General features: G+C 46.8%; 1 protein-coding gene across 1 annotated transcript; it reads right to left on the bottom strand.

Moving 5' to 3' along the window:
* Positions 1-8,229: 8,229 nt before the first annotated feature.
* On the bottom strand, positions 8,230-23,911 carry IDS (iduronate 2-sulfatase). Its single transcript, XM_028715439.2, has 9 exons — positions 23,738-23,911; positions 22,366-22,502; positions 20,168-20,345; positions 19,937-20,025; positions 18,345-18,545; positions 17,308-17,478; positions 15,955-16,081; positions 10,936-11,109; positions 8,230-9,159 (listed from the first exon to the last, which is right to left on the bottom strand). The coding sequence occupies exons 1-9, from the start codon at positions 23,823-23,825 to the stop codon at positions 8,645-8,647; spliced, it is 1,680 nt and encodes a 559-aa protein (XP_028571272.2). The 5' UTR covers positions 23,826-23,911; the 3' UTR covers positions 8,230-8,644.
* Between the last annotated feature and the right edge of the window lie 499 nt (positions 23,912-24,410).

Raw genomic sequence — 24,410 nt, 5'->3', positions numbered from 1 at the left:
CTTTACTTGCGTCCCAAATTGTTCTTTTTTCCACATCTGTTCTCAAATTTATCTCGAAATAATCTTTCAATGTCTTTAGGGCCTTTATACAAAATTGTTCATCTCTAAATAGGGAGTCATTCATTCTCCATCTAAAGGATCCAGTTGTTGTCGTTTTCATTTCCATCTTTACAGCATTATGGTCGGAGCAGGTTTTTGGGCAGATTTCTACTTTTTTAATCTTTGTAGCCATCACACTAGATACCCAGATTTGGTCAATTCTCGTCCATGTCATTTTAGATTCCGAGAAAAAAGTTCCCTCTCTCTCGAGAGGATTCTTTGTTCTCCAAATATCAATCAAGTCCATATTTTCCGTCATCTCGAAGAAAGTCTTTGGTAATCTTCCTTCTTTAGATATTGTCTGTCTTTGTGCCTTGTCCATGTTTGTAGAAACCACTCCATTCATGTCCCCCATCATTATTATTTTGCAGTCGAGATAATCTAGTAAGGTCTCATGCAACTTCTTAAAAAATTCTGCCTTCCCATCATTTGGTGCATATACTCCAATTATCAAATATTTTTCCCCCTGGATCTGTACTTCAATTGCCAGGTATCTTCCTTCTTCATCCTTAAATTTTAACTTTGGGTCCAATTTTTCCTTTGCATAAATCACTACTCCTCTCTTTTTTACTTTATCAGAAGATATAAATTCTTGTCCCAGTCTTTTGTTCACCAACAATTTCCTGTGTGCTCTAGTTATGTGAGTTTCCTGTAGACATATCAGATCCAGTTGTTCCCTTTTCAAAATGTGGAAAACCTGTCGTTTTTTTCTGGGATGGTTCAAACCGTTGCAATTCCAGCTTAGAAGCTGCAGAGACATTTTGTTTGTTAGATGTTTGATCCTCCGACTGCTCCAAGTTTTTCTTCCTCTTCAGTTGGCAGTTGTGGTAGTCCAAATGATAGATTTGCAATGTCTGTTAGCCCTCCTCCTTCTGGTGTTAATCCTTGCCCTTCTTTTGCCGGATCCACCGTACCTTTCTGTAGGTCCTCTAGGTTTCTCTCCAAAAAGTACTCTTTCTCCTGTACTGTTCTTATTCTTACTTTCTTCCCTTTGTAGTTGAAGGACAACCCCTGTGGGAATTCCCACCTGAAGGGTATGAAGTTCTTCCTCAGCAAATTGGCAAGATCTCTATAAAAGGTCCTCACTTCCAAGATGTATTTAGGGATGTCTTTAAAGATTTGGACTTGAATGTTTCCAATCACCAAAGCTTTTTGATAATGAAGGTTCAGTATCTTGTCTCTTTCCTCTTTGGTTCTAAAGGTGATCAGACAATCCCTTGACTTCTTGCTTTGCTTTCTACCAAGTCTGAAAGCAGTTGTTATCCCCACTTCGTCTTCCTCCAGATCTTCTTGCCAATTTTCCAGAATTGCCTCTGTGAGAAATTCCGCCAGATTGTCCTCTTCTTTCTCTGGAACCTGTCTAAATTTCAGATTTCGTTCTTTCCGTTGTAATTCCAGTAAGGAGAGGGCCGCTTCATGCTCATTCACCTTTTTCTCAATCGGCACAAGTCTTTCCTGTGTCTCACCTGCGACAGATTTTGCACTCTCTGCAATTTTCCTTGTTTCTGAAGATTCCTGAATCAGTCTATTTATAGATTCTGTATTTGTTGCCACTGATGTGGTATTCAAATCCAATCTTGCTGTAAGTTCTGTCAATTTCTTTGAATTTTCTGCTGATTGCTTTGTTAAGGCCTCAAGGGATTGATTTATTTTAAGCAGTGCCTGTGTCATAGGTTCCATTGATGCTGCTGTCCCAGTGTCTGGTGCAGGCACTGTGTTGCCAGAGATTGAGCCTCTTTTCTTTTGTGTTTGTTTAACTTTAGATCTGGTTCTTATCTCCTCTGCCGTGCCACTCATATCCCAAGGCCGTTCTCACAGGAAAAACTTGCAATGGAAAATCCCAGTATTAGTCAGTTACTTTACAATTTTTCCCTCTTAGCCCTCAAGAGGGAGCAGTTAAAAGTTTCCAAGTTAGAAACAACAAAGAGACAGAAAGCCGGATGTAGAAAATCTCAAGTCCGCCATTAAAGTTATAAAACTTCTTCTCCAATTTAAATTTGGTTAGTCCAATATCAGTAACAAAATCCCATTTAAATCTTAAATGTCTTAAAATTTTTCCACCATTTAAGGTGTAGTCTATATCCACTTCAAAGTTGTTTTAAAGAACAGTTTTCCCGGTGTTAAGTCCTGGCAGGTCGTCCCGGGGATCAGAGCAGTGAAAAACTTTGTTTCCCTTTAAGTTAAAAGTATCTTCGCAAGACTGTCTTTTTTTCCCCCTTCTCCTGCCAATCTGGAGGGGAGAGATACTTTTGACAGCTCAGGTTTGACAGTTCGCAACTAAGTCTCTAATAACTGCAGCGAGGTCTTTCGTTGCTTTAAATTCCTGCAGTCCAGGGGGGGCAGACTTCCTTATTTTTTGCCCTCCCGTTTTCAGCCAAATTTTCAATTTTTTAAGGTTCCTAATTTTTTCCCTTCTTACTCACGGGAATCCAGTCCAGATTTTCTTTTCAGGAAGGAATCGGCGCTCTCCGCTAATGGCGACGCGGCTTCACTCCGCAGGCTGGGTAGCGACTCTCAGCACCGCGCTCACTCCCGATGCCGCTCCGGAGCCTTTAAAAAGGCTCTTTCACAGTACCGGGGGGCGCAAAGGTGCCCACCGAGTCTCCTTGCTCTCAGGCTTCCGCGCCTGAGATTTTAGGGGTCCCCCGCTCGCCGTAGCGGGTAAGACCCGAACTTGCGGAGCAGTCCTTCTCCGGAGCTCGGAGGTAGGACCGCCATTAAGCGCTGGCACCGACCGGAAGTCGAGACTCTTAATCTCAGGGTCATAGGTTTGAGCCCCATGTTGGGCAAAAGATTCCTGCATTGCAGGGGGTTGGACTAGATGACCCTTGTGGTCCCATCCAACACTACAGTTCTGCGTTTTCAGAACTGCAAATTATCAAAACCTCACACTATAAATTCCCAAGAATCATTTAGATGATAAAAAAAAATCCCTTGGCAATCAATACCATAATGGGGTTTTGTTGTTGTTGTTGCTGCTGCTGCTGCTGCTGCTGCTGCTGCTGTTGTTGTTGTTGTTGTTGTTGTTGTTGTTGTTGTTTAAAGCAGGCTGTTATCTTTCTCACTGCTAGTGCATATATAGCTACCCTACATAGGTCTTACTCTAACCAACCTCACAAGGTTGTTTTGAGGATAAAATGTGATATGCCCTGAGCGCATCTCCTTCAGGCAGGGAGACGGTTCCTTGGCTGCAAAGTCTGAAGCATGAAACCAAGACAGAGGGTGGGTCTCTGTAAAACAAATAAGGACAGTGCAGCAGCAAATTCCATTTATCTGGATTTTGTCTGCCCAAAGACACTCTGCCAAAAGGCTGGAAACGCAGGCAAGATTTTTGGAGGCTGACTGTGGCTCTGTGGGAGAAGCAGGAGAGACGGCTGGGAGTTTCAGATAATAAAGATAATAACAGTGATAATGGTGATAATGACGGTGATAACACTGTGGGTACTCGAATGGTATCATTACTTTTATTGTGAGTTACATTTGTTATGTTATGCAGCTGCAGTACATTAATGGCCCGAAAGGGAGAGAGCACAAGCTCTCTTCTGCTTTATAAACGTTTTCTTGTATGATCACCTGGATGAATTTTGTCACTTGCTACAGTAAAATGGGGGTTTTGTGGCCCTCCAGGTGTTGCTTATCATAGAGTTGGAAGGGACCCTGAGGATCATCTAGTCCAACCCCCGGCAATGTAAGAATATGCAGGAATATGAAGCTGCCCCATATGGGGATGAAACCTGCAACCTTGGTGTTATCAGCACCATGCTTTAACCAACTGAGCTATTGCCATTGAACTCAAACTCCAAATGGCCTCAGTTAGTATGGTCAATGGACAGGGATGATAGGAATCGTGGTCCGACAATCATCTGGAGGATAACAGGCTCCTTAGTCCTGTGCTACAAACAACCAGGCTTAGACATCAGCCTTCTCTAACTTGCTTCCTTCCTGGTGTTTCAGGTGCCCTCAATCTCAGGGTCCCAGCAATCATGGCTAATGATCAGGAATGGTGGCATTTGCAAAACAACTAGAAGGCACCTGGTCAGGGACGGTTGTTGTATAGATGAACCTACCTTAAGAAAACAGAGGTTTGATGCCGAAGAGAAAAATGCTTTTTTGCTCACCGTATTAAAGGTAGTGAAAACCATCATCTGAATTATGTGCTGAGGGGCTGCTGTCCTCTGGTGGAGAATCGCATTTCTTCATGTTCCTTTCTGAATCAAATTCAGTTTTGGAAATACAAATCTCGATGAAATTAATTGCACGGGTGTCCACGTTAGGACTTCAGTGAAACAAAGCAGCGCCTCCAAGTAATGAAATGTCTGCAATCAAAAGCAGCATGAATCTGGATACTGGTTATTGGAAAGAGCAGGAACAGGAGCTCTATTGAGCTCAGAGCCTGCTTGCAGACTTCCCAAAAGGCATTGCTAGGTGAGAAAAGGATGCTGGACTAGAGAGGCCATTGGGTCTTCTCCAGCAGGCTCTTCTTATGTTCTGATGTTCTTATGAAAACTCACACCCTTACAGAGATTGTAGTCACTCCCAGAAAATCTGGCTGGTCCTCACCAACAAATTAGAACATAAGAGCCACCCCTCTTTGTGAAGACCCAAAGTGTTCATTCCAATACAGTGGTACCCCTGGTTACGTACTTAATTCGTTCTGGAGGTCCGTTCTTAACCTGAAACTGTTCTCAACCTGAAGCACCACTTTAGCTAATGGGGCCTCCCGCTGCTGCCGCACCGCCAGAGCACGATTTCTGTTCTCATCCTGAAGCAAAGTTCTTAACCAGAGGTACTATTTCTGGGTTAGCAGAGTCTGTAACCTGAAGCGTATGTAACCCAAGGTACCACTGTATCCTGTTTCTCACAATGATCAGGCAGCTGCTTCTGGGAAGCCCACAAGCAAGGCATGAAGGCAGCAGACGTGTGTGTGTGTGTGTGTGTGTGTGTGTGTGTGTGTGTGTTTGCACACGCTGCCTCTGAACCTAGCAGTTCTATTTAACTATTGTACCTCACTGTTATCTATCGCCCTATCCTCCATGGGTAGAGAATTCAGCAGCACTGCAGCTAAACTAGGGAGGAACTTGGGGTCCTCCAAATGTTGGACTGCAACTTCCACCAGCAGTGGCTGTTAGCTATACTGCATGAGGCCAATGGGAGCAAAGTCCCACAGAATCTGGGAAGCCACAGGTTCCTCCTCCCTGGGTTAAACCAAAGCTGCAATTCTTTTTGCATACTTACTTGGGAGTAAGTACTTGAGCACAGCTGGAATTCGATTTCAGAATAAGCATGCAAGAGGGCTGCGCTACATGTGTCTTAAGGTAAAGCTAAAGGGACCCCTGACCATTAGGTCCAGTCGTGGCCGACTCTGGGGTTGCAGCGCTCATCTTGCTTTATTGGCCGAGGGAGCTGGCATACAGCTTCCGGGTCATGTGGTCAGCATGACTAAGCCGCTTCTGGCAAACCAGAGCAGCGCACAGAAATGCCATTTAACTTCCTGTCGGAGCGGTACCTATTTATCTACTTGCACTTTGACGTGCTTTTGAACTGCTAGGTTGGCAGGAGCAGGGACTGAGCAACAGGAGCTCTACCCGTCTCGGGGATTCGAACCGCCGACCTTCTGATCGGCACGCCCTAGGCTCTGTGGTTTAACCCACAGCGCCACCCGCATCCCTTCATGTGTCTTAGAACAGCATTAAAACTGCTGTGAATGGTACCATAACCATTCCTGCTTCCTCTTCAATGAATGGCCAGGATTTGACAAGGCCAAACCAGCCAATACAGCCTTTCTGAAGCATAAAACTCAAATTAATGGCATCACTTATGCCGTTAGCATTTCTTTATGGGCCGTTATGCACAGAACATTAGTTGTAACCGAACAGAGGAGCAACCCTCTGAGAAGCAAACAAGCACCACTTTCCTGGTGATTAAGATGAAGTTCTGTGCAGAAGTATTATTAATAATATTTGCTATTTTTTCAGATTCTATACAGCACCCTTCCTCCCAAATGAGCCAGAAAACAATACAATAAAAATTAAAACAATCACATACTCTCAGCTAATAATGTCAAGGTTGCTACGAACAGAAACTTTCCATCATCAAATACACCGGTAAACAAGGTAGTGTTTGAATTCCTCCAGAAGTGAATAAAGTGGAGACAGGCGTATCTTACCAGGGAGGGCATTCTACACATGGGGAACCACCACCAAGAAGGTCCTGTAATGGGCCAGTGAAAACAGATGGTTGATATTGGGCAAGTGCTGCCCATGGCACACTCCATTGCCTCTCAAGACAGACGGATGCCCACAACTAGTAGTAGTCATACCTCATGTTACGGACGCTTCAGGTTACGTGTTTTCAGGTTACGGACGGCAGGAAACTCAGAAGTACCAAAACAGATTACTTCTGGGTTTCACCGCTTGCGCATGCGCAGAAGCGCTAAATTGCACTTTGCACATGCGCAGAAGCTCCAAATTGCACTGGTGCCTGCGCAGACACGGCGCTTCAGGATGCAAACGCTGCGGGCTGCGGATGTGCCTCCATCACGGATTACGCGCAACCCAAGGTTCCACTGTACTACTACAGAAAGGAGATGAGATTTCAGTGGAACAGAGAAGTTAGAGGGAAGGCCTGTGGATGCTTTCCAAAAAGGGTGCATCCTAGTCCTAAAGGGCAGCCCAAGGTGGGGTTCAGTCGTAAAGCCAACAACTCGTGGGCCTTGAACAGCTAGAGACGAGCCCCGAGTCAGATGCTCCCAGAACCATACCAATATCCCTGAGGAAGCAACTTATTTGTCCGAGGGTAAATATCAAACAGACTCTACAGGATGCTCCCCCATATATTGGGCCGACTCCCCAGCTAACTTACATGGAATGTCCTGGAGCCATCAAGGCTACTGCACAAAGGGTGTGTGATTAGTTCTCTCTAGAAAAGAGGGGGAGCTTGATGTAGCTGGGGAGGCGGGGATTTACTATCTGACTCCCGAATTTGACTGCAGTTTATGGACTACCCTTGGTTTGCATTTCATCTGCAAATGCAGCCTTCGAGACCCAGGTGTGGAGCAGAACTCAATGAACAAAGATACATGTACATTGTGGATGGTTTTGACTGGAATGCTTTTTCTCTAAGACAAAGTGTAACCTGGGACTTTTGCCATGCCCGTCCCCCCTAAGAAAACTAACAGTAGCCAAAATGAAAGCACAAACACACACACACATATGGAGCAGGAATCAATGGGTTTGGGGAAACCCTATGATTTGTAGCAAAAAAAGTCATAGAAAAAGCTAAGGGGAATTTCCCTGCCCCCCCAAAAAAAACCCCAGCAAGCTCAGGAGGCACAGAATGCTGACTGTGGGAGTGGAGAGAAGAAAATGTATTGGAGTGTCCAGATAGAAGGTGTGGCCTGTTAGACCCTGACCAGAAGCATACCATGCTGCAACATTTTATTGCAGGTCCCATTCATAAGGAAAGAAGGGTACCCAATGTAAGCTGAGGACTGGAACACCTTCCTTACAAGAATAGGTTAAAGCACTGACCGTTTCTTGTGTGTGTGGTTTTGTGTTTTTTTAAAGTGACCAGGAAAGATCACACGAGAGTGGTTTATAAGACTATGCAAGGTGTGCACCAGAGAAAGCAGACAGAGAGAGGCTCATTTCACTCTCCCACTGCACTAGAGCTTGGGGTTATAGAAATGTGAGAGCCCTTCTGCATCAAGGCAAAGGCCCATCTAGTCCGGCATCCTATGAGAAGCCTACAGGCAGGACCTGAGAGCAATGGGACCCTCCTTACTTGTGTTCCTCAGCTACTGGCATTCAGTCACCCAAGGAAACTGACTGGCCGTGGACTCAAGGGAAAGAAAAGAAGGCTTGTGTGCATGTGTTTTGCTTACCTTTTCATAGAAGCCTCCCCACTACTACTGCCACCTCCTTCTTTTCAATGCTGCTTCACACATGGCAGCAAATCTTGGACAGGAAACACATACAAGGTGTTTATGGAAAGATGGGGTGCAGAAATTTTTAATATAAAGATTGATTTGCAGAATTCACTGCCATAAAATGTAAATGGTGTCCGCTAGCTTAGATGCCTTTAAAAGACTACTAGTCAAGTTCAGAAAAGATGTCACTCAATAGCTCAATGGTCATTGCAAAGGGGGGGATCTTTATTAAGAAGAAGAGTTTGGATTTGATATTCCGCCTTTCACTCCCCTTAAGGAGTCTCAAAGCGGCTAACAATCTTCTTCCCTTCCTCCCCCACAACAAACACTCTGTGAGGTGAGTGGGGCTGAGAGACTTCAGAGAAGTGTGACTAGCCCAAGGTCACCCAGCAGCTGCATGTAGAGGAGCAGGGAAGCGAACCCAGTTCACCAGATTACAAGTCCACCGCTCTTAACCACTACACCATGCTGGCTCTCTAAAGAACTAAAGAATACTTCTTTGGTACACAAGAACACAACACATTTTAGATTTGGCTCCAAGAGCCACTACAGTTCAAGACACGTCTTTGGGTATAACGCAAAGGTCTGTATGTCTTTTACTACTTGAGCAGCAATGTCTTACAGAAGAGGACGTGAACCCCAAATTCTGTGCTCCCAGACTTTGCAAAGCTTTTTGGCCAAGGAGCCGTGCATGTCGCTTCTGTACTTGTTATGGTCTTGACTGGGATCACTCGCTGTGAAATACAGCTCCCCTCCGTGGACGTCGTTCAGATGGACTGTGAAGTTGCTGGGGTTGAATCCAAGCCACAGCGTACACCTGTAGTCAGCGGTACGTATAGAATAACCCATCACTTTTATGTCCTTAAGCAGAGGCAGATCAGAGTTCCAATCCGGAGTGTCTCCTGGGCGGGGATACTGGCTGAAGGCAACTGGAGGATCTGAACCCTTTGCTCCTTTGCTGTTGTTTCCTTGGCCTCCATGGATGGATGGGAAATAACGCAGCAAGCTTTGCCCCTCAGCACACAGGGGGATGTGAAATGAAGGCTGGGGACATACAGGGGGGATTTTTAATCCAGCGAGCTCAGCGAGCGTCGGGAAGAGGGACACCAGCTCAACAATTTCTCCGGATTTGCCTAGGAGGGAGGAAGCATTAAGGAAAAGGTCAGAGAGCACCCAAAGAGTTCAGCAGATCACGTCCAGCTGCTTTGAATTAATTAAATACTGCAAATAGAAAGAAAAGCCATGCCTATTGCCTAAGGAGTAAGCCCTGCTGCTGCTAAATTAGTACTAGCAGAATAAGTGTTCCACAAAAAATCAATGAGTTGCATCTCTCAGCTCAGAAGTAAAACAAGACTTCTTCCCATAAAAACCTGAGGAACCTAATTACAGGTGTCCAGTAAACTCCCTGTTCTAACTCAATGGTTATGTCAGTCCTGGGTCTTTGCAATTCTGGGCAAGTTAACTGAACAGATCATAGTAGCAGGAGGCAAAACAGAGAGGAAATGTCAACTTTCTAGAAATTGGGTCACTTCACTTCAAATGGTGATGTGAAAAGGGAAAGTCATTTCCAAAGTTCAAGGGTTGCTTTTATATTGTTACTGGTGTCATGTTCATGTTTTCCAGTCGTCTAATGTATTTGGGCAGGAGCTGGGACTGAACAACGGGAGCTGGCCTATAGAGCGAGATGAGCGCTGCAACCCCAGAGTCATCCTCGACTGGACCTAACGGTCAGGGGTACCTTTACCTTTAATGTATTTGGGAGGGTGGCACTGTGGTGTAAACCACTGAGCCTTGGACTTGCTGATCGGAAGGTCAGCAGTTCGAATCCCCGCAACAGGGTGAGCTCCTATTGCTCGGTCCCAGCACCTGCCAACCTAGCAGTTCAAAAGCACGTCAAAGTGCAAGTAGATAAATAGGTACCGCTCCGGCGGGAAGGTAAATGGCATTTCTGTGTGCTGCTCTGGTTTCACCAGAAGCGGCTAAGTCATGCTGGCCACATGACCCAGAAAAACTGTCTGCAGACAAACGTCGGCTCCCTCGGCCAGTAAAGCGAGATGAACGCTGCAACCCCAGAGTCATCTGCAACTGGACTTAACTGTCGGGGTCCTTTACCTTTTTTAATGTATTTGGGGATGGGGGATTGGGTGGGATGAAGGATTTTAAGAAATACTAACAACAGTCGGTGGGTGGGTGGGTGTGCGCACGCGTGCCCAAATGTTTAAACATGTGTATCATGTGTTTTGCTTATATACTGACATTGTGCCATTGTGGTATTTGAAAAGTTGAAACAAATTTGATTTTTTCAAAAAGCAACCCAGGTATTTAATATGCTATCATTAATTGAACTGTGTTGCTGCTAGTGCTTTTGGATTGTAGTTATGGGATTTCGTGAGAATTTTATGGCTTTGTTCTGCTAGGTTTTAATACTGGATTTTTACATGGCATTGCTTTGAGTAATTACGACACTTTGAGAAGGACAGTAAAAAAAATCCAGTATTTAAAACGTCACACACAACAGCTATGGATGAGTAGAAAAACATATCAGGTTGTGCTGTCATTAAGTAAAACAATTAAAGAGGCATAAATGTGCGTAAGTAAAATAATAATTTTGAAACAAAACACAAAGCATCATCTTGGAATAGGGATTCCTTCCTGTGAAAGAAAGTGAAATGCCTCTGAAGATGGCCCTTAACATCTACAGTGCTTTGTAGAAAAATATTTTTATTTTAAAACATTAACGTGTGTATGTTTAAAACATTAATGTGTGTAATGTGGACACTTAACCAGGGCACCTTCGTCGCTGACCAAACGGTTTCTTGCTTTGCTTGTTTTAAAACGAGTCAACCAAATAATCAATTAAATGTTGCAACCCAAATATTTACATCATTAATTAAACTCTGAAGATTTACCTTGTGCAACAGGGCTTGAAACCTGTGTGAAGGGATCGATGAAAGGAAAAACCCTCTCTCCCAGGTGAGAGGTGGGGACTGTCATTCCTGGAACATAGAACATCAGTGGCACCCGGGTCGCGACATCAAAGTTGCTGTATTTCGCCCATTCGCCATGTTCGCCCAGTGACCAGCCTAGACAAGATCAAGAAACATTGAAGGAAGAGCATCATCTATGTGTTGGAGGGGCACCAATGATCATTGGTAAAGCAGATGCTAAGGTTTTTCAAGCAACTATCTCAGAATCCACAGAAACAAGCTTGTTAAACAGCCACTTACCTGATTGGTGAGGAACCCTTGGGGAACTCCCATTTCCCCCCTGTAGGCCACTTTAACTTAGTCATTTACTAATTGCAATATTAGTTGCCTAATTAAAAAAAAAATCCCTACGTAGTATGTGAATAAAACATGCAGGAAAGTAGCAAACTGCCTTATATAGAGTTGGACACTTGACCTGCACCAGGAATGAGGAACCCACGGCCCTCCAAATGTTATTGGACTCCCAACACTTATCAGCCCCTGCCAACCAATGGCCAGGGGTGGTGGAACTGGCCTTCTGCCCAGGAGGACTCCCCTGAGTGAGTGCTTGAGGGCCCTGCTCTTGCCACTTACCATCTGGCTTGGGGCGGGGCCCGAAGCCTCATAAGGACTGTGTGTTGCTTGCGGCCTGCTGCCCAGGAGGACTCCCCTGAGTGAGTGCTTGAGGGCCCTGCTCCTTCCTGCCACTTACCATCTGGCCCAGGGCGGGGCCTGACAGGCCTCACTAGGACAGTTATTGCCGGAGGGGCACAGAGTGTTTTTAAAATGTTTTTAAAAAAATTTCTTTGGATTTTTTGTATGTGGGGGGTGGGGGTGGGATGGATGTGTGGTTGGGTTTGGGGAATTATTTTTTTATTATTATTTTGATGTTTTTGTAATTTTTACATTTTTTTGTTTGTATTGTTTTATTGATTTTGTTTGTTTGTTTAAGGTGTTATTTTGTTCTTAGGGGGAGGGGTCAGGGCTGCCGGGGAGTGGGCCCCAGCCCACAAAATGGCTGGGGCATGTTCCACAGGGGGGGATGCACTGGGACAACTGATCTCAGTGATCACGGGTAGGAGGAGGAGTTACGCTAAGACTAGACCATGTCATTACAGAGGGGGCAGGTTTAGTCGTTGTCTGAGGACTATTCCTGCCTCCGGGTCTGGTCCTGACCGGATGGATACTAGAATCAGCAAGGGATACCCACATGACCTGAAAGTGTTGCTGTGCAATGCCAGGTCAATGAATCATAAGACCACTGCCATCCATGACGTGATCATGGATGGAGGACTTGACCTGGCATGTGTGACAGAGACTTGGCTGGATGAAGCAGATGGGCCTGTCCTTGCTGCTGCTTGTCCACCAGGTTTCTCTTACGCACAGCAACCCAGGTCATGTGGGCGGGGAGGGGGGGTTGCAGTGATTTTTAGGAAGTCATTAGTTTGCACCAGGCATCCTATTGGGAAGACCCAGTTTTCTGAGTGCATGTTCTGGAAGTTGGGCAATAGGGGCAGTACAGGATTCCTTTTGGTGTACCGACCTCCCCGCTGCACCAAGGATTCCCTGTCCGAGCTGCTTCAGGTCGTGGCGGATGTTCTCCTGGAGACACCTAGCTTGGTCGTCCTAGGGGATTTTAACATCCATGCCGACACGACCTTACAAGGGGCCGCTCGGGACTTCGTGGAAAGCATGGCCTCCATGGGGCTGTCCCTGAATAAGTCTGGCCCTACCCATAGCCGTGGACATGCCTTGGACCTGGTGTTTACCTCTATGGATGTTGGTGATCTGACACTAAGTAAAAGCGAAACGAAAGAAGTGCCATGGTCAGATCACTTCCTGGTGCAACTGGACTTCTCTGCGACCCATCCCCTCTGCAGGGAGGTGGGACCAATTCGGATGGTCCGCCCCCGCCACCTAATGGATCCAAATGGTTTCCAGAGAGTGGTAGGGGATGCTTTATCCCATGTTGATGGCCTTTCAGCCGATTCCCTGGTGGCCCGCTGGAATGTGGAGTTAACCAGGGCTATTGACTGTTTGGCTCCGAAGCGCCCTCTCCGATTGCATGGAGCCCGGACAGCCCCGTGGTTTTCCACGGATCTGAGGGCAATGAAACAATCGTTGAGACGGCTAGAGCGCCGGTGGCGGATAACTCATTCCGAATCTGACCGGACACAGGTTAGAGCTCAACGTCGAGCCTACCAAGTGGCGATAGCGACGGCGAAGAAGAATTTCTTCACCGCCTCTATTGCATCTGCAGAAAACAGCAGCAGGAGACTTTTTCAGGTGGTTCACAATTTAGCGGAACCACCTGCAACATCGGGGCCCAGTACGGGCCACATGTTCTCCTGCAATGATTTTGCAAAGTTTTTTGCAGATAAAATCGCTCAGATTCGGGAAGAAGTAGACTCCACCGTGGGAGCAGGGCCGGGGCGGGAGAGTGCTAGAGTTCTGTCTAGTCAAGTTGAGTGGAATCAATTCCAATCTGTTACCTCCGAGGATGTGGACAGGCTGCTTGGACGAGTGAAACCAACCACCTGTCTCCTGGATCCTTGCCCATCCTGGCTTATAAAAGCTAGCCGGGAAGGACTGGGCGATGGGCTTCGTGGGGTGGTGAATGCTTCCCTCCGTGAGGGAGCCTTCCCAGACCCGCTGAAAGAGGCGGTTATTAAACCGCTTCTTAAAAAACCATCTTTAGATGCGGCCACGATGGCCAATTATCGCCCAGTCTCAAATCTTCCATTCCTGGGCAAGGTGATTGAGCGAGCGGTTGCCGAACAACTCCAGGCACGCCTGGAAGAAGCGGACCATTTGGATCCCTTCCAGTCGGGATTCAGGCCTCATCATGGGACTGAAACTGCCTTGGTCGCACTGGTTGATGATCTCCGGCGGGCTAGGGACAAAGGTGAGAGCTGTTTCCTAGTTCTGCTGGATCTCTCAGCGGCGTTTGATACCATCGACCATAGCATCCTTCTGGACCGTCTTGAGGGGCTGGGAGCTGGGGGCACTGTCATACAGTGGTTCCGCTCCTTCCTCCTGGGCCGTGTTCAGAAAGTGGTGGTGGGGGATGAGTGTTCAGACCCCTGGGCTCTCACTTGTGGGGTGCCTCAGGGTTCTGTCCTCTCCCCCATGCTTTTCAACATTTACATGAAGCCGCTGGGAGAGATCATCAGGAGGTTTGGGCTGGGTGTTCATCAGTATGCCGATGATACCCAGCTCTACCTCTCTTTTAAATCAGAACCAGTGAAGGCGGTGAAGGTCCTGCGTGAGTGTCTGGAGGCGGTTGGAGGATGGATGGCGGCTAACAGATTGAGATTGAATCCTGACAAGACAGAAGTACTGTTTTTGGGGGACAGGAGGCGGGCAGGTGTGGAGGATTCCCTGGTCCTGAATGGGGTAACTGTGCCCCTGAAGGACCAGGTGCGCAGCCTGGGAGTCATTTTGGACTCACAGCTGTCCATGGAGGCACAGGTCAAATCTGTGTCCAGGGCAGCTGTTTACCAGCTCCATCTGGTACGTAGGCTGAGACCCTATCTGCCTGCGGACTGTCTCGCCAGAGTGGTGCATGCTCTGGTTATCTCCCGCTTGGACTACTGCAATGCACTCTACGTGGGGCTACCTTTGAAGGTGACTCGGAAACTACAATTAATCCAGAATGCGGCAGCTAGACTGGTGACTGGGGGCGGCCGCCGAGACCATATAACACCGGTCTTGAAAGACCTGCATTGGCTCCCAGTACGTTTCCGAGCACAATTCAAAGTGTTGGTGCTGACCTTTAAAGCCCTAAACGGCCTCGGTCCAGTATACCTGAAGGAGCGTCTCCACCCCCATCATTCTGCCCGGATGCTGAGGTCCAGCGCCGAGGGCCTTCTGGCGGTTCCCTCATTGCGAGAAGCAAAGCTACAGGGAACCAGGCAGAGGGCCTTCTCGGTAGTGGCGCCCGCCCTGTGGAACGCCCTTCCAGCAGATGTCAAAGCGATAAACAACTACCTGACATTCAGAAGACATCTTAAGGCAGCCCTGTTCAGGGAAGTTTTTAACATGTGATTTTACTGTATTTTTGGTTTTTATGGAAGCCGCCCAGAGTGGCTGGGGAGGCCCAGCCAGATGGGCGGGGTATAAATAATAAATTATTATTATTATTATTATCAAGGGATATATCTGCCAGTATCGGGCTAGGCCAAGGATAGGGAACCTGTAGCCCTCCTGATGCTGCTGGACTCCGAATCTCATGAGCGCCAGCTAGCCTGGCAAATGGCTAGGAATGATGGGAGTTGTAGTCCAGTAACATGTGAAAGACTAGAAGTTCCCCATCCCTGCGTTGAACAAAGAGCCTGACCAGGCAAAAAAAGAAGTGATGCCATATAACATCTGGCCCTCCAGATGTCGCTGAACTGCAGCTTCCACCATCCCTGACCATTAGCCATGCTTGCTGGGTCTGATTCAAGTTGCATTTGAACAACATCTGGTGAGCCAACGGTTCCCACCCCTGCAATATATGAATATTCCAATTCTTGTAAGAACGCAAGAGCCCTGCTAGATCGGGCCAGTGGCCAGTTCAGTCCATGTCCTGTTCTCAAAGTGACAAACCAGAAACCCATGGGGAGCCTACAAACAGGACCCAAGTCCAGCATCAATCTCCTAATCCTGATTCTAGGTGACTTGTATTCAGAGGTAAACTATCTCTGGTCCTGGAGGCAGTTACTATACATCCTTCATGACTAAGAGCCACTGATACCCATTGATTTCCAAACTTTTCATATTGGTGACACACTTTTTAGACAGGCATCATCTCACTACACAGTGATTCAGTTTTACCAGCAAACCAGAGGTTAACTAACCCCTTTCCAGCCCCAGGAAGAACATTCATGCAACACAGCTACACACTGCAGCCGACACAATAACATGTCACGACACAGTGATTGGAAAGCTCTGCATTAATATGTCAACAAGACAACTTACCGTGGTCTGCGGTAAACACTACGATTGTGTTGTGGGACAGCTCCATGTCATCTAGGGCACTTAGCAACCTCCCAACCAGCGTATCCACGTAAGAGACAGATGCAAAGTAGCTTTGACGAATTTGCCGCTGCAAAAAAAATTAGAAAAACATCCAAGAACTATCTATAAGGACTATTTAAAAAGCATCTATAAGGACTCAGGGTATTTTTCACACTAAAGACCTGCTTTCAACCTACTTGCCCAACTTATCATACCAAGGTTAGGGAAGTTGTGAACTACTGAATGGTGTTGGACTACAGCTCCCATCATCCTGCACCATTGGCCATGCTGGCTGGGGCTGATGGGAGTTGTAGTCCCACAATATCTGGAAAGGATACAAGTGGCTCCATCCCAGTATTAATAAGGAGCTTTTGTCTATTATTAGATCACAACAGAGGCTCTGTATGTGTTTGTGATCAATATTATGTTATCTCTCCAAACTAAGGACCAACCAGGTCGCAGCTGACTTTCCCGTGCCAAACATAAGGCTGTTGCGGGGCGGCTGTCTCTCTAATTTCGTGTTATGCCACGGTCCCTGTCTGGCAGTGGCGTAGCGTGGGGGGTGCAGGGGGGGCCGGCCGCACCGGGCGCAACATCTGGGGGTTAGGGTTAGGGTTAGGGGGCGCAAATCCATGGGTTAGGGGGTGCAAATTACTTGCCTTGCCCCGGGTGCTGACAACCCACGCTACGCCACTGCTGTCTGGTGTTATGTCACATGCCCACCTACCCCTGCCGCCACCATGGCAGCTACTTTGTGACTGGTGCCACCCGCATTCCCCCCAAATCTGAAGCATGCCCTGAAACGTTCTGCCCTAAAGCAAACCCCAAAAGCTAAGGATTCCCCAAGTTCCCTACTCCCATATCAGAACGAGATCCGTTCCCTACTCCCATATCAGAACGAGATCCAGGAGTAGCACTAAGGATCTTCATGCTTGGGCATCCGCCAAAGGCCAGCAGCCCAGCAAGGGAGCTACTGACAAGAACGCCCCTCGGGCCTGCTCCTCCTGTCCAGCACTGCGTGAGCCACTACTTCTCACCCTGGTCCAGACAACCGTGATGGCGCCCAAGAGAGGTGGGTGTTGCTGCCTGCTTGCTCAGCAGCTCTATACCTTGCAAGGAAATAGGTGGAAGCAGTGATGAGGAAGAGGAGCAGCAGCAGCTGGTGGTCATAAGGATAGAGGCTCCCAAAGGGAGGGAGCAGGGGGCCCAAGAATTGCACCTTGCCCAAGGGACCTGCAAAACCTGGAGCAGAGAGCGGCCAGATCGTTGACTTACACTTCAGCTAAGTGCAGAGAAAGAGAATATGTCACCTACCTGGAAGTCTTCTGGAATTGGCCCATAAGGGAAGCTGATGTTCAGTGCTGCAACATCCTCCCTATGCCTGATGTCCATCCAGGGGTTGTAGGCCACAGAAGGGAGCCCTTTAGGAACATCAGGATCAGGGGCCAGTGTGATGTTTTCCCAGGGGTATAATTTGAGAAATTCCTGGAGCAGAGATTTCAGAAGAGCCATTTCAAGGCTTGCAAACAAAAACAGGCTGCCGTTTTTCTACTGCTGTTCTGCCGTGGTTCTTACAACCAGGCGACATGCTGTGTTTGGCATGTGGCAGCAGCCGTGTTGTGACTAGGGAGAACTTTGAAGAACCCCATCTAGATGGCAACTCCACCCATGGGAGCCACTGACTGTATCACCCACCTGTGAAAATTGGCCCCTGTGGGTGCGGGGAGATAAGGCTCCAACCCATTGACCGGATCCAGTTCCCCACACAAATTCAAATTCTCAAACCTTTATTGGCACATAGCATAAATTAACACATCAAAACCTGAATCTAACACTTGAGTTAATGTTGTATAACATTTGCAAACCCTCGCTGCGTGTTGCAGAAACCTGGCTAATATCTCCATCTTATCCCCATCCTGAGAAAACATAAGAAAAGCTACTTTCCATTCCTCTGCATGTTACTCCCTACTAACAACCAACTGATTATAAACGTAGATCAAATTGTCTGATGCCAGGGGCAGTGCAAAAGAACATGCATGACTGATTCTATTTGCCTCTGTCCGCAGGGGCATAGTCTCTCTACAAGTTGTATTTTCAGGAATTTCCCCTGTTGCATTGCCAAAGGCAGCATGTTCAGTTTCACTAGCGTTGATTCAGATGGTCAAATGGGAGAGATAAGTCACCATTCGCTGCCCACCTCACAGTTTCCCATACTTGATCTAGAGGGTCAAGCAACCAAACCATTCTTGGCCAACCAAATTCCAAACCCCATGTGATTTTCATTGATCTAGAACAACTGTCTAGTACTGCGCATTTCTTTCAGGCGGGCTCTTCTTTTCAGGCTTCCTTACCTGGGGGTACCTGAATGGAATATGGGGTTTGTGGTACCCAACAGCCAGGAAGAACTTGCTCTTACTCTCCTTCACAATGTTCAATAAACGAATCGCTTCCTCTGTGCTCTGGATATCTGGCAAGGTCCCCTCGGGCATCTCTGAAACATCCACTGGGCAGATAAGGTTGGCGTGAAGTTCTCCATCTTTCCCTTTGCAAACCTTTAAAAGAAGAAAACAGTCTCCTGAGAGGGGCACTGGGATCAAAAACAAATCACAAGGCAAAAAGTCCCAGTGAAATCAACACAAGCCTATTGTATTGATTCACAAAGTCCTTAACAACTTGGAACTGGGATACCTTAAGGATCTCCTGATACCCTCCAGATATCCTTGCCTTATCGCTGAGGTCTTCAGCAGAGTCACTGTTAGGGGTCCCCACATGGAATGGAAGCATGTTCCCTGTCGAACGTCTGGCACCTGCCACCCCCAAGCGAATTGCTTATGGGTAGTTTGCGCAGCTGGCAGGGTCTTTGGGGCCTTCATCTCCCCTGCCCACACCACTTTGACTGCTGCTACTCATGTATGAAGACTTTGTTAATGGTCCCGTGAGTAAACAAAAATATGTCCCTATAACCTGCCAAAATCATTTCCCCATATATCTCATCTCCCCTATTTCTTCAAAGCCCTCCTCAAAATCTAACCCTTCCCCATGGAATTTGGCTTATCTTCTTAATTTTCATTCCCAGCTATCTCCAAACTTTATTTAACTGTAGCTGCCATTGTACACATACACTCCTTCTTATCCTCGTCTCATTCCAATGTATTTCTACTTTACAGTTAGATTAGACTTGAATTTGTATGCTACTTTGAGCACAAATTTATGTTTCAGGGAGAGGCAGAATACAAATTATTTTTCTTTACTTATTATTTCATTCCTATTTTCCATTTTTATACCACCCATATAACAAGAATTCTCCATGTAGTTTACAAACCATTAAAAACGATAATGCACAGTACAACATTTAAATGATAAACACACTATAAGCCATCTACTATATATTTTGGAAAGTTGTTTGTTCACCATGCATTTGGGCTCCTTAAGATATTGTCATCAATTTTTTTACGATGGTTCCTGGGATCAAGGAGAAGGGTTGTTTTTTTATCTATGTTTGGATGCAGCTGGGTGCCATTTTAAATCAAGATGGCGGATTGAACCTTTCAATATGATTTGAACCACTGACTTACAAACTGAACTGATGTTTGTTTGTTTCTTAGAATTCCCAAGCAACAATGGGTATATGGATGCTGGCTGTAAATAAATCAAAAGCTTTATTGTTGGCTAAAGCCAACAAAAATTAAAGTCTAGTTTGGTTTAAATCAAAAATTTGCACTACTCGCTTTAGGTTGCAAAGTCCTTGAAAGCAAGACTTGTCCAATAGCACAAACCTATACACGCCTATTTAGAAGGCAATATCACTAAGTTCAATTAAGATAATTCCCAAGTTAAATAGGCACAGCACTGTAGCCTCCATATCTCTGCGAATCAGCCACGCACACCAGCAGTGCAGCCCAGTTAATAATGGTAGAAATAATTAGCCATAGCATCCATTCACCTTTGTGTTTTCGTATTTTTCGGATGAGGGATGAAAAGCAGGGGTGGTCCAACTGTACGGATAGTCATCGTTATGGTTTGATGAAACCCCTGAAAAACAGAAGCAGCAGAATAAATGTCCAGGAGTGGAGTGGGGTAATCGTTTCAAATTAATTCTCCAAATTCTAAAAGCCACTCAGCTTACGGAAAACCTGGTTCTTCAGAGATCTCATCCTTCCAATTCAGAGCTTACCTGGGTGAAACACTTTCCCTACGGAGAGGGTGATGTAGCCATTTTCCTGGAAGTACTGCGGCAACGTGGAATAATTTCCTGCATGCGCTCTCCAGTAGGAATTAAAATCATAGAGCCTGGTGGTGTCAGGTCTCCGCCCAGTGAGGAATGACACTCTGCTTGGGGCACAGACAGCTTGCTGGGGGGGGGGGGAGGAGAGGAAGGCCATAGCTCAGTGGTAGACAATAGTGTGGTGGCAAATTCAGAAGTGCAGGATCCCTTCATGATAGTCACAGCTACACCCCTGCTGCACCCCCTACTAAGATTATACAACCTTCTAAGTTTTTACAATGAGGGATGGATTGTAATATCCACACAGATCCTATACGTTGCCTTTCAGCTGTTTTCTATACATGTGCATAGGCAAATGGTTTGGAGGGCTCCAGTAGCTTCTTTCAGAATGACTTAAGTTGTGTTTTCCATGAAGTTGCATTGTATGTAACATAACTTGCTCACCATTCTCTTGGAATGAAGCCCCTTGTGCTTTTGGTGTTCCTAAATGCTTCCCTTTGGAGCACACAGAGGCCAAGAATCATCCCTTTGATGCTGAGTGGCTCAGGGATGCTGGAGACAGGGACTCTCCTGCAGAAATAGCAACAAGTCTTTGACCTCCTACAGCCCTGGACCACTGGCAGAGCACATGCTTTGAATGCAAGAGGTCTTGGGTTCAGTCCCTGATAGCTCCAGGCAAAGGCTGAAGGACAGTCCTTTCTCTGCAAAAGGACACAGAAACTGTTTTCTGTTGAGGACCACGTTCTGTCAAGGAGAATCTGTTGGAGCCTAGATGCTGACTGTGAATGGGAGAAAGAACCAGTAGCAGCCAGGGCTTCTCTCTTTTTCTCTCTGCCATTGCTTTTCCTCCCAGTTTTTCCTTCCTTTGCCACTGGCATGAAATAAGGCCAAGGGCTGATGTGAGCCAGAGTGGACAACACTGGGCTCTAAGGGTAAACAGTCCACTTCAGTGTAAAGTAGCTCTCTGGTACTAATCTGAGCAAGCAAGCACGCAAGCAGATTCATAGGACAGCATGCAGTCTCTCATCAAGTGTCCTTCACTATCAGTTTGAAGCAGGAACATTCAGCATCTTTGTTGGTTGCTAAGACACCTCAAGGACATGACAGTAATAGCCTCCCCCGCTCCAGCAATTGTTGTTCAGTGGCAAACCATCTCTGAGCCAGTCCCGCAAAGAGGCCAGACCCTACCTTCCCTACCCGCCACCCTATAGCCTAACTTTGACAGACAGGGATGGCTTTTTATTAAATTATTATTATTAAATTTTATTTATACCCCACTCTCCCCAGCCAAGACCGGGCTCAGGGAGGCTAACACCAGGTACAGTGGTGCCTCGCAAGACGAAATTAATCTGTTTCGCGAGTTTTGTCGTCTTGCGATTTTTTTCATCTTGCGAAGCACGGTGTCGGAAAAGTTTTGGAAAAGCTTCAAAAACCTCAAAAAGCTTTTAAAACCTCAAAAAAGGCTACCACACCGCGTTCTATGAGTTGCTCCTCGAAGTCAAGTCGCAACTGTATTAACGGTGTTAAGAAAAAGGAAACAAACTTGCAAGACGTTTCCGTCTTGCGAAGCAAGCCCATAGGGAAAATCGTCTTGCGAAGCAGCTCAAAAAACAAAAAACCCTTTCGTCTTGCGAGTTTTTTGTCTTGCGAGGCATTCGTCTTGCGAGGTACCACTGTATAAAACAATTAATTGAAATACAACTTAAAAACAAGATTAAAATACAACATTAAAATGCAGGCTCATTTCAGTAGGAACTCAAATCAAAAACATTTTTTGCAGATGAAAACATCAAGTCTTCGCCAAGGCCACCTGACATCACAATTAACTGATATTTAAGCATCAAGTGACACATTTTCCTTTGCCCAGCCAGTTTGTACGAAGGCACATTGGAGCATAAATCATGAACAGCCTTGGATAGCTCCATTCTCCATGACTACGACTAATCCTAAAGGATTAGTCAACACCTGCCATATGAAAAAGGGAAAAACTGTGAATGGCCTTGCAGATTGTCGTCAGCAGAGAAACGTGAGATTACCAACATATGAATATAATGGGTTGGTAGACATTTTGTCTACACAAAGTGACACAACCTGAGCACCACAAACAGAGGGAGTGGTAAAAGTTTACATAATGTTGTGTTGCTTACTTGTGCAAAAGCATTTTGGAACACAACGCTGCGCGAAGCCAACTGATCAATGTTTGGAGATCTCACTACTGGGTCGCCGTAAGAGCCCAATGCAGGCCGCAGATCGTCAGCAACGATGAAAAGGACGTTCATGCCATCTTGAAAGCCAAAGAGTTAATAGGAAAGTGTTAGCACTATCAGTCAATGCCTTAGACGGAAACAATGAGGAGAGTGGGATGTATCAGTCGCTAATTTTAACTGCTTAACCCTGTTAGAAAAACTAGCAGCAGATCAACGCCCCATGTACAATAATACCATTTTAAAGGGATTAACACCATCAAACTAACTTAAGGGATATTTAGGCATTCTTACAAAGGGATTGAAGAAATAAATGGCACCGTTGCAATGTAATGCGCTGATCATTTTGGTATTCAAGGCACAAATCCTACAAAGACCTATGCCAATTGAGTTCTTCTTCTTTGGTGATCATGTGTAGCCGAGTAAGATTGTCTTCCATAAACACGGTTTTAAAAGTGAGTCTGTAAGTGACTGTGGAGGCCAGTTTTGGCTGCCCAGATAAATTTGTGAACACCATCCGGCTCCTCTATGATAATATGACAGCAACAATCACAGATAACAATGGCTGTCAAAGTGAACCATTCACTATGCTGATGACAACACAGTGTGTGCACACTCTGAGGATGACCTCCAAACCATCCTAAATATCTTTGCAATTGAGCTAATAATGAATTTAATAACTGACCCCCTGCTAACCTCCCATGACACCCAAAACTACCTCACAGACCTTATGAAATTTATATGCCGCTTGATTGTAGAATACCTCAGAGCAGTTTGCAAAATTAATCAAATAGGATTAAACCAGCTGCTTGGGGTGCTGGCCTCAAGCTACCTGACCGCAGTGACCTCCGGACAGTCCTGGACAGTCTCCCTTCTGCAGGCAACAGTTCTTGATAAAGGCACCTGGATCCTTCTGCTCACCTGATTTACACTCCATTCACCCTGCAAACTCCTCACAAGTAGATTTTCCCAACCTGGCGATCTCTAGAAACTACCGGACTGAAACTCCCATCTACACCAGTGGACCCCGTCAACGGTCAGGGACAATAGGGATTGCGGTACAAAATACCTGCAGGGACAGCCAGGTTTTGGGGGTTCTTTTTGCGGGGTGGGGGGTGGAGAGGCACTGCTAGCATCCCAAGCTCCCAAACTCGTACCCGTCCCGAATTCCCCGCTCCCCGTCTATCTGCAAGCGGCAGGTCCTGCTTCTAGGCTTTCCCCGACAGCCGCAGGACGCCTCGGATCGTTCCCTGCACGATCACGCCCTCCAACCCCGCTAAACTTCCTCTTTTGACCGCCCCGCTTCCAACAGCACCTGACGGTGGTCTTCCTGCCCGGACGGATCCAGCAGCGCAAAGGAGGCAGAACGCAGCAGCGACGCGCGCCCGCCACTCCATCCCCATCTCCGAGGAGCCGCTGAGCTGCGCTCCCTTCCAGAAAGAGACCAGGGGAGCAATGGGGATTGCCGGGATCCTCCCACTTCGACCCGACAGGAGGAGCGGGGGAGGAAGCGGGCGCGGGGCGGCGTTCCGGGGCTCCACCCCGCAAGAGGCTGGGCTCTGGAGGTGCCTCCTGCGATCTGGAAAAAGCGGCCAGGCTGCCGGCGGCCGGGAGAGGGCGCAGCTGAGGTTCCTGCGCCTTTCTGCCGATCCTTGGTGCGCAGAGCATAGGATCGAACTGCGAGGTCGCCGTCCTATTACGCGCTGCCCTGAGAGTCAGCGCCGTTGTTCTCCTTGGCATTTACGAGTTGCATTGCGAGCAGATGTTGCACGAACATTTGGGTGGCTTTAATTGGGGTCGTGCTAATGAAACGCGGCCTTTTTGCTGATCAGAAGGTCGGCGGTTCGAATCCCCCGACGGGGTGAGCTCCCCTTGTTCGGTCCCTGCTCCTACCAACCTAGCAGTTCGAAAGCACATCAAAGTGCAAGTAGATAAATAGGTATCACTCCGGCGGGAAGGTAAATGGCGTTTCCATGCGCTGCTCTGGT

This window comes from Podarcis muralis, chromosome Z (assembly GCF_964188315.1).
Source record: "Podarcis muralis chromosome Z, rPodMur119.hap1.1, whole genome shotgun sequence".
Lineage (NCBI taxonomy): Eukaryota > Metazoa > Chordata > Lepidosauria > Squamata > Lacertidae > Podarcis > Podarcis muralis.
This window is presented reverse-complemented; position numbering and strand designations above follow the sequence as displayed.

Excerpts from the sequence above, each read along its gene's own strand:
- IDS (XM_028715439.2), bottom strand. The coding sequence starts at position 23,825 with ATGGGGATGGAGTGGCGGGCGCGCGTCGCTGCTGCGTTCTGCCTCCTT. Across the intron at positions 20,026-20,167 it reads AGGGAAAGTGTTTCACCCAG|GGGTTTCATCAAACCATAAC; the intron begins GTAAGCTCTGAA and ends TCTGTTTTTCAG. Across the intron at positions 18,546-19,936 it reads AAAAATACGAAAACACAAAG|GTTTGCAAAGGGAAAGATGG; the intron begins GTGAATGGATGC and ends CTTCTTTTAAAG.